Source organism: Oryzias latipes, chromosome 9 (genome assembly GCF_053564925.1).
Source record: "Oryzias latipes strain Hd-rR chromosome 9, Olatipes_Hd-rR_3.1".
Lineage (NCBI taxonomy): Eukaryota > Metazoa > Chordata > Actinopteri > Beloniformes > Adrianichthyidae > Oryzias > Oryzias latipes.
In genome coordinates this window covers 22,966,225-22,980,109 of record NC_136245.1, presented here as the reverse complement: position 1 = coordinate 22,980,109, position 13,885 = coordinate 22,966,225, and the positions used below count along the sequence as shown (strand labels likewise).

Below are 13,885 nucleotides of genomic sequence, written 5' to 3'. Positions count from 1 at the left end.
TCAAGCACTTTACATGGAGTTTATCAGCTGAGATTTCTTCCTCTCTCATCTTCCACAGATACACCTGTCCCTTCGTTGAAAAGTTTTCCATTGATATCGAAACCTATTACAAATCGGACACAGGCAATCAACCAGATGTCTTTAATTTGTCTGCAGCTGACAAGAGGCAAAGAACTATAGGTGAGATGCCATTGTATTAGTCATCTTGAGCAATTTTAACATAGACAGTCGAGCACAATTTATGTCAAATCACGTAATCTAATACTCTATTATGTGCTTATTAAAAAAAAGGTTATTGCATATTCCACTTGGCAGTTAAATCCGATGCATAAATGATGGTTTTTAAGGGTGGGATGGGAGTTTGATATCTATCCACTTGATACTTATACATAAGCAATCATCGAGGCCTGTTGGTGGCGGATAATGAGTGTGGCGTCTGTGTTTTGTTTTCTCATAATTGAGTTATTTTGTTTAACAGGATGCTTCCTCTGTAAAAATAAAACTAAATTAATAGCTGGTTTTGTGATTCTGCTTTAGCACTGTAATATTATCATGAATTATGACTACATTAAAAATAGATATCGTTATATTTTTAAGTAATTGGTAAAAAAATTTAATCAATCACATCACTTCTAATTGGGATATAAACCAGCTCAGCACAAGCCTATACAAACTACATTTGACTACAGCCATTGCTTTGAACACAACCCCACCATGCTAATTCCTGCCAGTTCAATCACATGGCTTCAAAAGGCATCGCTGACTAAACGTCTGATCTCTTTGGCAGATCCCATTGATATAGTTACAGACCCCATTGCCCCTCATGAGTACAAAGCAGAGGAAGACCCAAGGTTTTACAAGTCAGTCAAAACCCAGAGGGGTCCTCTGAGGGACGATTGGATCGAGGAGTACAATAATAACCCCGGAAAGACCCCCATTATGTGTGCCTACAAACTCTGCAAAGTAGAGTTTCGCTATTGGGGCATGCAGTCCAAAATCGAACGCTTCATACATGATGTTGGTGAGTGGAAGTTTTGTTGTTCAGAGTTGAGATTTCTTCCATTTCACATGAGTGAGCATATAATTTGGTGGGTGATTTAATTTTTTAATTTTCATGAATTGGTTCACCACCTTTCTAGGTCTGAGGAAGGTGATGGTGCGTGCTCACCGACAGGCCTGGTGTTGGCAGGATGAGTGGTATGGTCTCACCATTGAGGACATCAGGCAGCTTGAACTGGAAACCCAGCTGGCCTTGGCCAGGACGATGGCTCAGTTTTGTCAAGCAGAGGAGGCTACTGAAGCTAGCGAATGCGTGCCATCTCCAGACAAAGACAAAGAGGTCAAAGAGGCAATCAGCTCCATTGAAGCAGAAGAGACTGATGCTAGATCTGCAGGAGAGACTCTTCAACCACGAGGTGTTCTCACCAAGCAGTGGTCCACTTCGTCCCGATCCTCCCGTTCATCCAAAAGAGGAGGTGAAGAGCATGTTTGCCAATTTAGGTGTACCATCTTTGTGTGTAGCGTCCTTTATTTACATTATATAACTTCATTGCAGATTTGCGTTGCAATCCCTGAAAGTACATTTTCATCCTCCTTCCCTGGCAGCTCTGCACATGTTTTTCTTCTTTCACATATAATCACCCCTGCAGCTATTTTTGATGTTCTGGATGCCTTTATTTATTTATACTCCTAACAGCAAACCGACACATTTCACTGTGATATAGCATGCAGAACCATTTCTGGAGAAGTAGATTTAAGGTAGTAGTGGGCTTTCTTTGTCACTCACTGAACAGACCTTTGCTCAGTCCAAAAGCCATCCTGAACAAATGGGGAAAAAAACGGACCGCACAGCTACTCGATGCGCTCTGGACTAAAATTTCTGGCAGCTTTGTAAGACATTTTCCAGCTTTGAGCTTGTTTGTGCAAATTCAAAACGCTGAAAAATTCCCCTCAAAGTCAGACGGGAAAATACAATTTTAATTGTCCCCTTTAGGCACTTTATTTCTAAATGCCCTTATCTTGAATAGTCTTATTTTTGCACACTCCCTTTTTTTCTCACTAGCATAGACTCTTACACCTTAAATGACGCAAACATACCCTTCTACCCATTTATTTCCAGGTAGCTCACCCCACCACACCACATAGACCCAGACTCATCCAACATGTCTTGCTTCACCCTGAAACTCCCCCCTGTGGTTGTATGTTGAGCTATTTTTAGCAGCAGTGCTGACATCACACATCCGAGGAAGCTAACGCTCCCCGAGTGACCCCACCCCTCCACCGCTGCTATTTGCTTTTGTGTGCTGACAGCTACAGCTGTGCCCCCGCCCAATTAAATGAAGAAGTGACAGACACACACACCAGTTTGGCTTTTACTGTCATCATTCAATTTTAGCTGGCATTTAGTTTTGGGGCATTTTTACACACCACCCCTGACCACAAAGCAGACCATTGGTGATGTATTAATGCACCGCAGAGACTGTTGCATGTTTAAATAATACTGAGCTTGTGTGCGAGGTGGGAGTTTTTTAATTTATTTGTTTCTGTGGGTTCAAAAGGAAAAAAAGGCATGTTCCCCCAGTAACTGTGAGTTTCTTCATGTGTGTTTTCAGCAAGCCCCTCACGCCACAGCATCTCAGAATGGAGGATGCAGAGTATAGCCAGAGACTCGGACGACAGCTCGGATGAGGAGTTCTTTGACGCTCCCGGTAACCAAAGCTTTTATTTTATTTTTTTTTATTTGATTTTGACTCAATGCTTAAAAAAAACCCTGCTTCTTCCCATCTTCAGTTACTCTGCATGCATCTCTTTAACCACAGATCAGTTCTTAAACTTCTCAGATACCCAGCATGCTTTGGGACTGCAGTTGAAATAGGTGGATTTGATGCAGCAGTCATCCTTCCATCACAAGATGAGTTGGCCAAGGACACGGGCCAGGTGTTTCATCCTAACTTCAAGTTTAGAAATCCCAGTCGTCTTCTCCTCGACTCACCACTCTGCTCAGCCTAACATTTTTCGACACACACAGACAGATTTCCTCACACAAATCATCCAGCAAATAAATGAAACCCCTCAAACCAGTGTTTGTGTGATGAAACTGACCTTCCCTGCAGTCATGATGAAACGAGAATAAAACTGAACATGCTGCATCAGTCAATGTGTTCTCACTGACTTTGCTGCACTTTGTCTCCACTCATTACAGGTTTATCAGATTTATTTGGGCTTGCTTGTTTGGCATCCAGAAATTTGAATGAATTAACATGCAGTACTCCTGTTCAGATTGATTGAGCGTCTTGGATGTCTGTTCCATCAACTGAGCTGATGTCAGGTTGTGTCTTAAATCGCTGGCACGTCTTGTGTCAGTCACATTAAATGCTCTCACTGACTGTGTTGTACTTGAAGCCCAATTCAGTCACTTATCTTCTCATATGTCTATGCTGCAAAGGCAACATGATTGCAGGAGCACTTATCTGTGGTAAATAAAGTGGATAGTAGTAAATGTATTAAAGTTACCGTAAATCAGAAACACCTAGTTAGGCACCGGTAAAATAAATGATTCACACAATTAAAGTTATTATATAGAAAAAACCACGGTCAAGTTTTAGTTTCTTACAGTAATAATTTAATAAAAAACGTCTTTAAGAGTGCAACCGTTTGTTCTTTTTTGCATGTTTGCCATTTTTAAGTGTGCAAAATAATAAATGATATTAGCAGGACAACTCTTATTGTACGTGTTGTCTAATTTTATATATTTTTTATTCCAGTTTTGAATTGGACTAAAAAAGCTGGAATATCTAACGGGCTTAAAACTGAGAAAAACTAGCAAAGCCTGATGATATTTGGAAATATTTATTGCACCTATTTATGTTTTTTTCCCCTAATATTCACAAATAATCACTCATACAATAAAATAATGGATAGTAAATAACATGTATTCGGCTTCTTTGTTTGGAATTATTTTGAAAAAAAACAAAACTTTTAATTCATATTTAATAATAAGGAGTTTTAGTGTTAGAAAATAATTTCATAGGAAAAAAAACAATCTGCTGAAGAAATGTTTATGTATAGTTAAATAAAAATTATGAAACTACTCACAAACTGTTATGGTACATTAGCCTTATGTGTTTAAAATGCATTGTGATCATTGAATATTAAATATTAACAGGTCCTATTGGGGATTAAAATTTGATATACAACACAAAGCTGCCATGTCAAGCTTTAACTTTATTTAATGTTCTCTTAATGGCCATTGGAGTGCGACTGAAGGCTTACATTAAGTGATTATAAGCAACACATTTTTCAAATTTTTGCTTCTAATTATCATAATTAACCTCTAAGAAGAGGCTGAAGCTCTGACCTAAATAGCAAATATTCCTCCACTGATGAGGATTTATCTGCTTCTTACCTTACAGAGGATTTTTCAGATGGTGAGGAAGTCTTCCCAAAAGAAATTACCAAATGGAACTCCAATGATTTGATGGACAAGATTGAAGCTGCAGAAGAAACTCCTGGTACGATGAAGATGACGGACCATCCACTTTACTGTTTTTAGTCATCGAGGAGAGTTAAGGGATTTTTTTAATTAATTATTTGCATTCTTTTTTGCAGATGAGCTCCTGAAAGAAATGACCTTGGATTATGAAAGAGCAGGAAGTGAGGACAGACTGGATGAGGTATGTGGGTCAAGCATTATGAGTGTTTGTGAAGTCCTAGCCAGCACTTACTGATGCATTTCCATGTCTAAAAAGGAGCTATAAAGAAAATAGAAAGAATCCCCCAAACCCAAATCTGTTGCTAACCATCAATAAGTTTGCATCGCTTTTTTTCTTTTAAGGCTTGATTCTTGAGAGGATAAAGGAAAGGCTGTGTCCCTGAGCCTTTATGTCCTCTTGTGTTCAGATCCGTGACTCTCTTAGTGGCCAAGCCGATAGCTCTCCCATTCCCACCATCATGGTAACAAGGCACCAGTCAGTAAGTAAACATTTTGGCCCGGGTCCACTGCAGGGAGCAGCAGCCCCGCAGGGAGATGAGATCCATGTAGACGAACCCAGTACTTAACTGCTCTTCCCTTCTCCTCGCCATCGCCCAAACCCAGACCCATGTGTACTCCTCAACCTCACTGCCCTATGTTCAACTCCTTTGTACCTACAGCTGTGGTGTTCAGTCCTAAAAAAATGTGAAGTTTTGGATCAGAAGGCAAATACAAAACTACACATTGAGTCGTCCTATTTAATGTGACATTGTCCAAAAAGCATGGTTGTTGTTTGCTGTTAGTTGGAAACTTGTCTAGGTGGAGGTGGGCTCTCGTTTGTCTCCCCTCATGGTGCTCCGCCCTCTATGCTTGTGAGAGGAAGCCTGCTGTGTGGTCCATGTCTGAAAGGATGGACACAAAGAGTCAAAAACTATTACAAAAAATGATTTATCTGTTTTCTCATATATGTTTGTTGCCCTGTAAAGATGCTGTCCTTGTTCATAGTGATTAACCAGACGAACCATCCATCAAACATTCTGAGAGGGTCGATCTTCTCCAGTCCCCTCGTTCACTCTTCTTGTTATGTGTTCTCCTCAGGAGAGCTCCGTCCAGCAGTGTCTGCAGCCTTCCAAAACCCACGTGCTGATCTTGGTCCTTCACGGTGGGAACATCCTGGACACGGGCGGAGGGGACCAGAACAGCAAACAGGCCGACGTCAACACAATTAGTACAGCTTTTGACACGGTCATGCGTGTTCACTACCCCGCTGCGCTGGGACGCATTGCCATCCGCTTGGTGCCCTGCCCTGCCATCTGTGCCGAGGCTTTCTCCTTGGTGTCTAAGTAAGACAAAACACGTGCAATGCAGTCTCATGTGTCCTTCAAGGTTTCTCTTATGATTTTATGCCGTATTGATCTGTTTTCTTTCTTAAAGTTCCTGCTTATTCCATCTACTTATTTTTTATCTTTTTCATCCATTGTCAGCCTCAGCCCTTACAGCTATGATGAAAGCTGTCTTTGCAGCAGCCAAGACCACATCCCGCTGGCAGCTCTGCCCCTGTTGGCTACCTCGTCTCCACAGTACCAGGACGCCGTCGCCACAGTCATCGTCCGGGCAAACCAGGTTTATGCTGACTTTATAAAGTCTTTGGATGGGGCTGCCTTCTCGGGCCAGGTCAGTCATTCTTCTGGATGGAGTTTAGAAATTATTACCATTATTTTTTTATTCAATATTGGTCCGTATGTAAACATTTTCATCACTTTGTTTTTTTTTCTTATTTGTGACCACCTGGTTGTGCTTGGGAGGTTTCATCTGGCTCGTAAATAAAACCAGTCCTCCTTGTTTTTTCCAGGTGTGCCTCATAGGGGATTGTGTTGGAGGAATCTTGGGGTTTGATGCCCTGTGCAATAGTAACCCCACAGTAAACGAAAGCCAAAACAGCAGTCGCAGGGGCAGCGTGATCAGTGTACAGGTGAAAGGCAGAACTACTCCGGCACGAAAAAGTTTATTTTTCTAATGCAAATATACAATTCAGTAACGTATTCATTGATCCCCCGTAGGACCAGGACCTCCTCTCCCCTGGCATCATTGTCAACAGCGTACATGGCTCAGCATCTCCAACGCTGGAGGGCAGCCGCCACCTCAGTCGCAGTAACATTGATATTCCTCGTGCCAGTGTGGGGGACGAAATGAAGAGGCAACTGCCGCGCAAGAGGAGCGACTCCTCCACCTACGAACTGGACACGATCAAGCAACATCAAGCTTTCTTGTCCAGGTGAGGCGCAGCTTTTAGTCTCTGTGTTATACTTTCAGAATAAAAGCTTGCATTTACTCTAAAGAAAGATTTCTGTTTTGTCTCTCCAGCTTACACTCCAGTGTTTTGCGTAGTGACGCCACCTCACGCAGGTCGAGCAGCAGCACCATGCTGGACGGATCTTCTGTGGGGAAGTTTGACTTTGAGGTGTCAGACTTTTTCCTCTTCGGCTCCCCTTTGGGCTTGGTTTTAGCCCTACGGAAGACTGTCATTCCAGTGTTGGATGGTAAGCTTTAAAAACTAAAACAATGCAATTATTTCTACGGATAATGTGTGTGTAAGATGTCACAGCAGGAAAATCCTTTACTTCTGTTTGTAGAATTTCCATGTTTATTCATGAAGAGACACGCATGTTAGATTGGTTTGTGGCTTTAAATCGGCTGTGGGTGTGAGCCAGAGCATGAAAAGCCGTCTTGTTCGTGTTTAAGTAGCACCACAGTGGGCTAGTTTAGGCCACTATTTGCACAGTTGCAGCTAGGATGAATTCCAGCCACTAACAGTGGTTACAAAAACATGGAGGGACTGATGGAATGAAGCTGGTGCTTCTGTACTGTCCTTGTATTTATGGTTCGGCATTCTCATGTGTCTGGACTGATTTCTCCCCCTAGTGGCCCAGCTGCGGCCTGCTTGTCAGCAGGTTTATAACTTGTTCCACCCAGCTGATCCGTCAGCGTCCCGCTTGGAGCCCCTACTGGAGAGGAAATTTCACCTTCTCCCTCCCTTTAATGTACCTCGTTATCAACGCTTTCCCCTTGGAGATGGAAACTCTGCTCTGCTCGGTAAGTCCTTTGCTTTTTGAAAGCCTTCCATTTAGAACAGATTTAAAACAGACACAAATGGAAAATGGTATTTAAAAAAAAAGGACTCCTCTTCTCTTCTTTTAACTTAAGAAGACATGAAGGTTCATAAATGTTTACTCACTGTCCTGTCTACCATTGATCCGTGCAACGCGTGCCCTGCTGGGACGCTGGTTTCACTGACTCCCAAAGAAAAATGAAACATTTTTCTACTGTTTCATCTTCTGTGAAGCAGTTTATTTCATCTAAATGTGGTCATAGTCCTGCTGGGTGTTTCTATTTGGACCAATTCATGTTCAGAGAGTAACTTTAAACTATTCTGTGAATGCAAATATTTGAATATAGCTAAATAAATATGGCTGCTGAACTGATATATTTTTTAAAAGGGTAACTTTTTATTATTATTTTTTTTTGGTTAAAGTAAAATTAAGAACAATGAATTATAACCCTATACAGACAGATGTGACAAGTATTTATACCTATAAAAAAAAGTTACTTTATGCAAATCAACTCTAAAAAGAGCATCTAATTTAAGAGTATTTTTTGCTGAAGCTGAGAAGTAAAGGGTTCTAGTGGACAGCCTTGTTTTCCAGTTAAGTGAGAGTTTAGCATTGTCTTTGAAGAAGCCCTCAGGTCCGAATGGAGTAAACAGCCATATGTTCAGGCTAACAAATGTTTCATTATGCCGGGTTTCTGCACCCAAAGTGGTTCAGTGAGCTGTAACTGAAGAAATTTAGCTACTTTTTATGAGACTAATTAACATTTATAGACATAAAAAATATTATTTTTAAAGCAACATAATACAAATTAATAAAACTAGTAGATTGTGAACCATTTTTAACATAAAACATTGTGATATGAGAATAAATAATGTGTCAATGAGCAGTTGTGGTCCAAAAGAAGTGGGTCCACTAAGGACTTGGCTTTTTTCTTGTTCTATGTTCACTTCATGTTCTTGTGTCTTCCTTGTCTTCTTTCCTTCCTCGGCCTCCTGCCCCCATATCTGCATACCTGGCCCCCCTACCTTTAAAACCACCCCTGCCTCTGTCTTTCCTGCCCCTCCACCTCCCTCTGTAGTGGAGACAGTCCAGAGCAACGCACAGCTGCTGCTTGACAGCGGGCCCCCCTTGTCCTTTCGCTGTCAGGAGACCATCAGTGAGACCTGCATTCCTGTGCCCGTGCTAAACTGGCAAGAGGGCTGCCTCAAAGCCACACCCGCCTTTATGGAGTGTGTGTAGCCTCTCCCATTCACCTCCATGTTACCCTCATGTACTGTGATCCCCTCATCTTTACCTCCTTGTTACATTCAAGATGCTCAGATTTTTTCCCCCCCTGCGTGCTGTGGATGAGTATTACCATCGCAGCTGGTAAAAGAAATCAGTCACACTTATTTAAATTTGTTCCAGGAGACTATCATAGACTTTTTCTGGACAAAAAAGTTATTTTATTCAGTTAAAATCTGATTTTTTTTTTTAAAGATTTGACCCAAAAACTAATCAAAAAGTATGTCTCAATGCCATGGAAACACTCAAAAAAAATCTGACAGGCACTTGTTGTGGTAGTAGATTTTCATGTGTCATCTTTGTTGTGTTTGTGTGGTGGTTTGGAAGACACTGTGTGGGTTTGATCCCTCCATCGTGGTTTTTGATTGTTGATGGCGGCAAAGCGTATCTCAGCTTTCGGCAACATTGCAGAGAGTGGTTTTGACATCTCTGTTTGAGCTGGTTCCTTTGCACAGTGGACATGGAGCTCTGTGTACATCCTGGACACACGGTGATTTATGGTTTTTATCTGTTATCGTGGACAGAGGTCATAGGATGTTCCTAAAACGTTGTCTACTCACAAAGACAAAGGATGATTAAAAAAATATTTCATCCAACTCAACTTGGACAGCTCATACTTTAGGTGGACATACCCGTTTTCACATCAGTGTTGTGTGTATTTATATGTCAGTGGTTGAAGTCATGTGACCTTGGCCAGCATGCGGCCTCTCCGTGGTTTCACTTGTCCTCTGAAACCATGGTGCCTGTCTTGCCAACCTCCCACCCACCCTCCCTCCCTCCCTCCCTCCCCATCACTGTGAGTTCCCTTTACCTGTGTCTCTTGTCTAACGGGATCTCCTTGTTTGGACTTAATAGCGGATGTTGTTCAGTCTCATGGTGGTGTCTTCATGGACAGTTCGTACCCCTCATCCCCTGTAACAGGCCCCCTCTCCCGGGGCCAGCGGAGGGCCAGTGAGGTCAGCATTGCCAGCCAGGTCTCAGGAATGGCAGACAGTTACACTGCCACCAACATAGCCAACAGTAAGTGCTCTGAAGTCCAACCAGTCTCTCATCCTCTCTTTCTCTTTCTTCCACTCAGACAAACGCAGCTCGACTTCACTCTGCTACCTCTTCTCCTGTCAGTTTTCTCTTTATTCATCTCTTATAACAGTGTTTTTCAACCTTTTTTGAGCCACGGCACACTTTAACCTTGACAAAAATCCCGCGGCACACCAGCATCCAAAAATTAAGAAAAGGAGAAACTCATGGTCTGTATTGATCTACAGCCCCTGCGCAATCTCACATGCATTTTTGTGATAATTGTGGCAGAAAAAGCTGGAAGCTGCAGCTGTTTTTTCTGTAATAAAAGTTAAGTTAGAAGATTTAAAAACTGTTGTGTTCGTTGTGGTTTCAAGACGTTTAACAAGGAAGACTCATTGTGCGCTGAGACACTGTTACTTTAACCCAATGCATCATGGGAGATGTAGTGCAAACAGCCGCCGAACGCCAGACAGACTAGCGTCTTTGAGCTTCATTGTTTTGTTCACTTTTTCCACGGTCTGATACCGGATCCCGCGGAAAGCTATATCGCTAAAGACCAGCTTTAGCTGGTATTTTTGTTGGAAGTGAGCGACTTTATGAGCAGAATCAGAACAAGGAAGTGAAGACTTTAACCACTTCTGATTGGTCAGACTGATGACGTGTGTTTAAGCCTCCAAGAATGATTGGTGGAGACAGTTAAAGGGGCGGGACTTTTCCGAAAACAGCTGATGCTGTGTCTAAATTGCGGTACCGTCATTCTTATCAAAATGTCTTCAATAGAATCAAATAGACACAAAGAAAAAAGTATTTTACGATCTTTCATATTCATAACTACTCAGTGTTTTATCAGGGCCTGTTTGGATGAACACAGAGCTGATATCCTGGAAATGGTAAATGTTTTTAAATCAGTTAATGAGGGCAATTTCCCACGGCACACCTGACCATCTCTCACGGCACACTAGTGTGCCGCGGCACACCGGTTGAAAAACACTTTCCTATAACACCGCTTTAAACCAACTTTGCTCTGACTATCACCTAAAAACAGTCCTGTCAGTCAGCACCTTTAGTATTTGAATAAGAATTCATTGCTTTTTCAGATTTTTAGAAATGTTCTTTAGGAAATCTCTTGCAGAAAAGATTAGACGTTTGCGATAGAACTAGCTTTAGCATCACTTTCCAGTGTCTGTCTTACTCTTACCCACCATCTAAATGTAAATGCAATGACTGAGTGCTGCATTTATCGTATGCATGCCTCTTACCTGAAGCCATTTCGGCATCGTTCACTCTGTGTTGAAGTGTTTGCTGAGATGATCCATCTCAGTTTCCTTTGTTTGTCCACAAAGGACCCTCCTCTTCCTTCACTTTCACTTTTGTTTTTTTACCAGAACATCTGTGCCTCACATTACTGATGTGAGCACGGCCCTTTAGGAGGGGTTTCTTCTTCTTCTGCAGCACCAAAACATTAAAGCTTTCCAGCAGTACAGTTATCTTGACTAATGATTCTTCTGCCTCCTTGCTAACAGTTCTTTTTGAATCTCTCTGCAGCTGGTTTCACCTCAGCATCATCCCACATGCTGTTGAACGTGTTTCATACAAATATGCTTACAAGTCTTTTTATGGTTGTCTCTTTTTTCTTCCCCCTCCTTTCCTCGTAGCAAAACCAGACCAGAATAAACAATCAAAAACCTTCAGTTTCTTGTCTTTCCTCGCCATACCCCAAAACAAATTCTCCATGAGGAGTCCTCCAAAGTCCTGTAAAAAAGCAGAGGTTGACCGGGCTGTGGGATCTTCTGATGCAGAACTAGAGCTGGATGCTGAGGCAAACTCTTTTGACAGTCTGAGTCAATCGTCCCACTATGAGAGCTACCTGTCAGTGGGGCTGGACTGTGCTATGTGTGACCTTGTATCTCTGGACTCCCAAGTCGATGAAGGTATTTTTCTGAAGGAGAGGAGATTACAAGCAGGCTTTAAATCTTCTCTGTTTGCTGCTCTGCACCATCCAAAAGCACAGTTCTGGAAAGCCTCTTTTTCTTTTCCTCTGATTTGTGATGAATTGTTTTATTTTCACTGAGATGTGGGACTGTTCAGATCTGTGGTTTGCCTCCTTTCCTCCATCCACTCACTAACATGAACCAACTACTTTATCTGCCCAAATAATCACACTTTGGCTCTGGCTAATTTTTGGTTTATGTACACGCTTTGATTTTTCTGATAACAATCACAAACTTCTCTTCTGCAGCTGAAGAACTGCTGGATATGGTGACCGTTGTGGTTTAAAAAACGAAAAAATCAGCCATTTTTCTCCAGCTTTGGGGGTGTTGCATCTTTTGTTTGATTGCTTCTCATGTACCTTCATGGTTTAATTTTGCATAAATCTTTGCGTCGTTCTCCACTACAGTTGCAGGACGTTGGTGGGGCACAAAAAGGCTGGACTTTGCCCTTTACTGCCCCGATGCTCTGACTGCGTTTCCCACAGTAGCATTGCCTCACCTTTTCCACGCTTCGTACTGGGAATCCACAGATGTTGTGTCTTTTCTCCTGAGACAGGTGAGTCTGCCCGGCTGTACAAAAGGATTGCAGACTAAGACTTCTGGGTTGACTCCTTCAAATTTTTGACCTTCAGGTTATGAGGCATGAAAACTCCAGCATTCTGGAGCTTGATGGAAAGGAAGTGTCTGAATTTACTCCATCTAAACCTCGAGAGAAGTGGCTACGCAAGAGGACTCATGTCAAGATCAGGGTGGGTGTAAAATCGCAACCAAATTCTGTTCCTTTGGATTTTTTAATCTTATGCACTCCTGGAATACTTCCTGTTTGTGAATTTTACTTGTTTTCCTTTTTTCCCCTAATGCTTCTTGATCTTTTTCTCCAGAATGTGACCGCCAACCACCGTGTGAACGACGCCGTGTTTACAGAAGACAGCCAACAGATCGTGACTGGCCGCTTCATGTACGGCCCTCTGGACATGGTAACTTTAGCCGGGGAAAAGGTAAACACTCTGAACACAGCCAGAAGTTGGGAACACCTCCGTTTTATTTATGTTTGCGCACATTTTTGAGAAAGTTTTTATTTGTACTCAGGTTGACCTCCACATCATGACTCAGCCCCCCTCTGGGGAATGGGTGTACTTCTGTACGGAGGTGACCAACAACAGTGGTCGGGTGTCTTTTGTCATCCCAGAGGACAAGCGTCTGGGCATCGGAGTCTATCCGATTAAAATGGTTGTTAGGTAACGTTATAGGATAAAAATAAGAGTGTGTCCTGATTTAGTTTTCTGTTTTGTTTAAATGTTTTCAGGATTTTTGTTTCTTTCTTACTCACCTTCATTTCTCCTTTGGTTCATCAGAGGCGACCACACGTTTGCTGACAGCTACCTGACTGTTATTCCCCGTGGCACAGAGTTTGTGGCATTTAGCATTGATGGCTCATTTGCTGCCAGTGTGTCCATTATGGGCAGTGATCCCAAAGTGCGAGCAGGAGCTGTGGACGTCGTCAGGTATTTAGCTGCTTCTTCTGTTTTCTTGAGTTCAAACTATTGATTGGTATTCTCACAGATTCTCTTTCGTGATTCTTTTACTTCAGGTACTGGCAGGATTTGGGTTACTTGATCATTTATGTTACTGGCCGTCCAGATATGCAGAAGCAGCGAGTCGTGGCATGGCTTTCTCAACACAACTTCCCGCATGGAATCGTCTCTTTTTGTGACGGCCTAGTCCACGACCCGCTCAGACACAAGGCCAACTTCCTCAAATCTCTGACAGAGGTCAGTAAGAAGAGTGTGGAGCTTTTCTGTATGAATGCGTGTCTTTGTGTTTCTTAAAGTGTCTTTTGACTGATTTCAGGCTCAAATGAAGATTTACGTTGGCTATGGATCCAGCAAAGACATCTCTGTCTACACCTCCATTGGCCTCCTGCCCTCCCAGATCTATATTGTCGGCAGACCAACTAAGAAGATGCAGCACCAGTGTCAGGTAGCAACAATCAGATGCTTCAAGAATGC

General features: G+C 42.3%; 1 protein-coding gene across 21 annotated transcripts in view; it reads left to right on the top strand.

Moving 5' to 3' along the window:
* The window catches only part of LOC101172908 (membrane-associated phosphatidylinositol transfer protein 2), a 39,891-nt gene that overhangs the window by 22,691 nt on the left and 3,315 nt on the right, over nt 1-13,885 (top strand). For 2 of the 21 annotated variants that reach the window (XM_023958420.2, XM_078953001.1), the window contains 23 exons: nt 59-180; nt 788-1,021; nt 1,140-1,475; nt 2,613-2,708; nt 4,413-4,511; nt 4,609-4,673; nt 4,900-4,971; nt 5,570-5,814; nt 5,956-6,145; nt 6,324-6,443; nt 6,532-6,746; nt 6,815-7,011; nt 7,394-7,564; nt 8,660-8,812; nt 9,721-9,885; nt 11,541-11,816; nt 12,284-12,432; nt 12,509-12,625; nt 12,758-12,874; nt 12,966-13,114; nt 13,232-13,381; nt 13,468-13,648; nt 13,728-13,856. In XM_023958420.2, coding sequence (XP_023814188.1) covers nt 59-180; nt 788-1,021; nt 1,140-1,475; nt 2,613-2,708; nt 4,413-4,511; nt 4,609-4,673; nt 4,900-4,971; nt 5,570-5,814; nt 5,956-6,145; nt 6,324-6,443; nt 6,532-6,746; nt 6,815-7,011; nt 7,394-7,564; nt 8,660-8,812; nt 9,721-9,885; nt 11,541-11,816; nt 12,284-12,432; nt 12,509-12,625; nt 12,758-12,874; nt 12,966-13,114; nt 13,232-13,381; nt 13,468-13,648; nt 13,728-13,856 — 3,748 coding nt within the window. The remainder of the gene's footprint in view (nt 1-58; nt 181-787; nt 1,022-1,139; nt 1,476-2,612; nt 2,709-4,412; nt 4,512-4,608; nt 4,674-4,899; nt 4,972-5,569; nt 5,815-5,955; nt 6,146-6,323; nt 6,444-6,531; nt 6,747-6,814; nt 7,012-7,393; nt 7,565-8,659; nt 8,813-9,720; nt 9,886-11,540; nt 11,817-12,283; nt 12,433-12,508; nt 12,626-12,757; nt 12,875-12,965; nt 13,115-13,231; nt 13,382-13,467; nt 13,649-13,727; nt 13,857-13,885) is intronic. The other 19 variants (XM_078953002.1, XM_078953003.1, XM_078953005.1 and 16 more) reach the window with 17 other exon arrangements.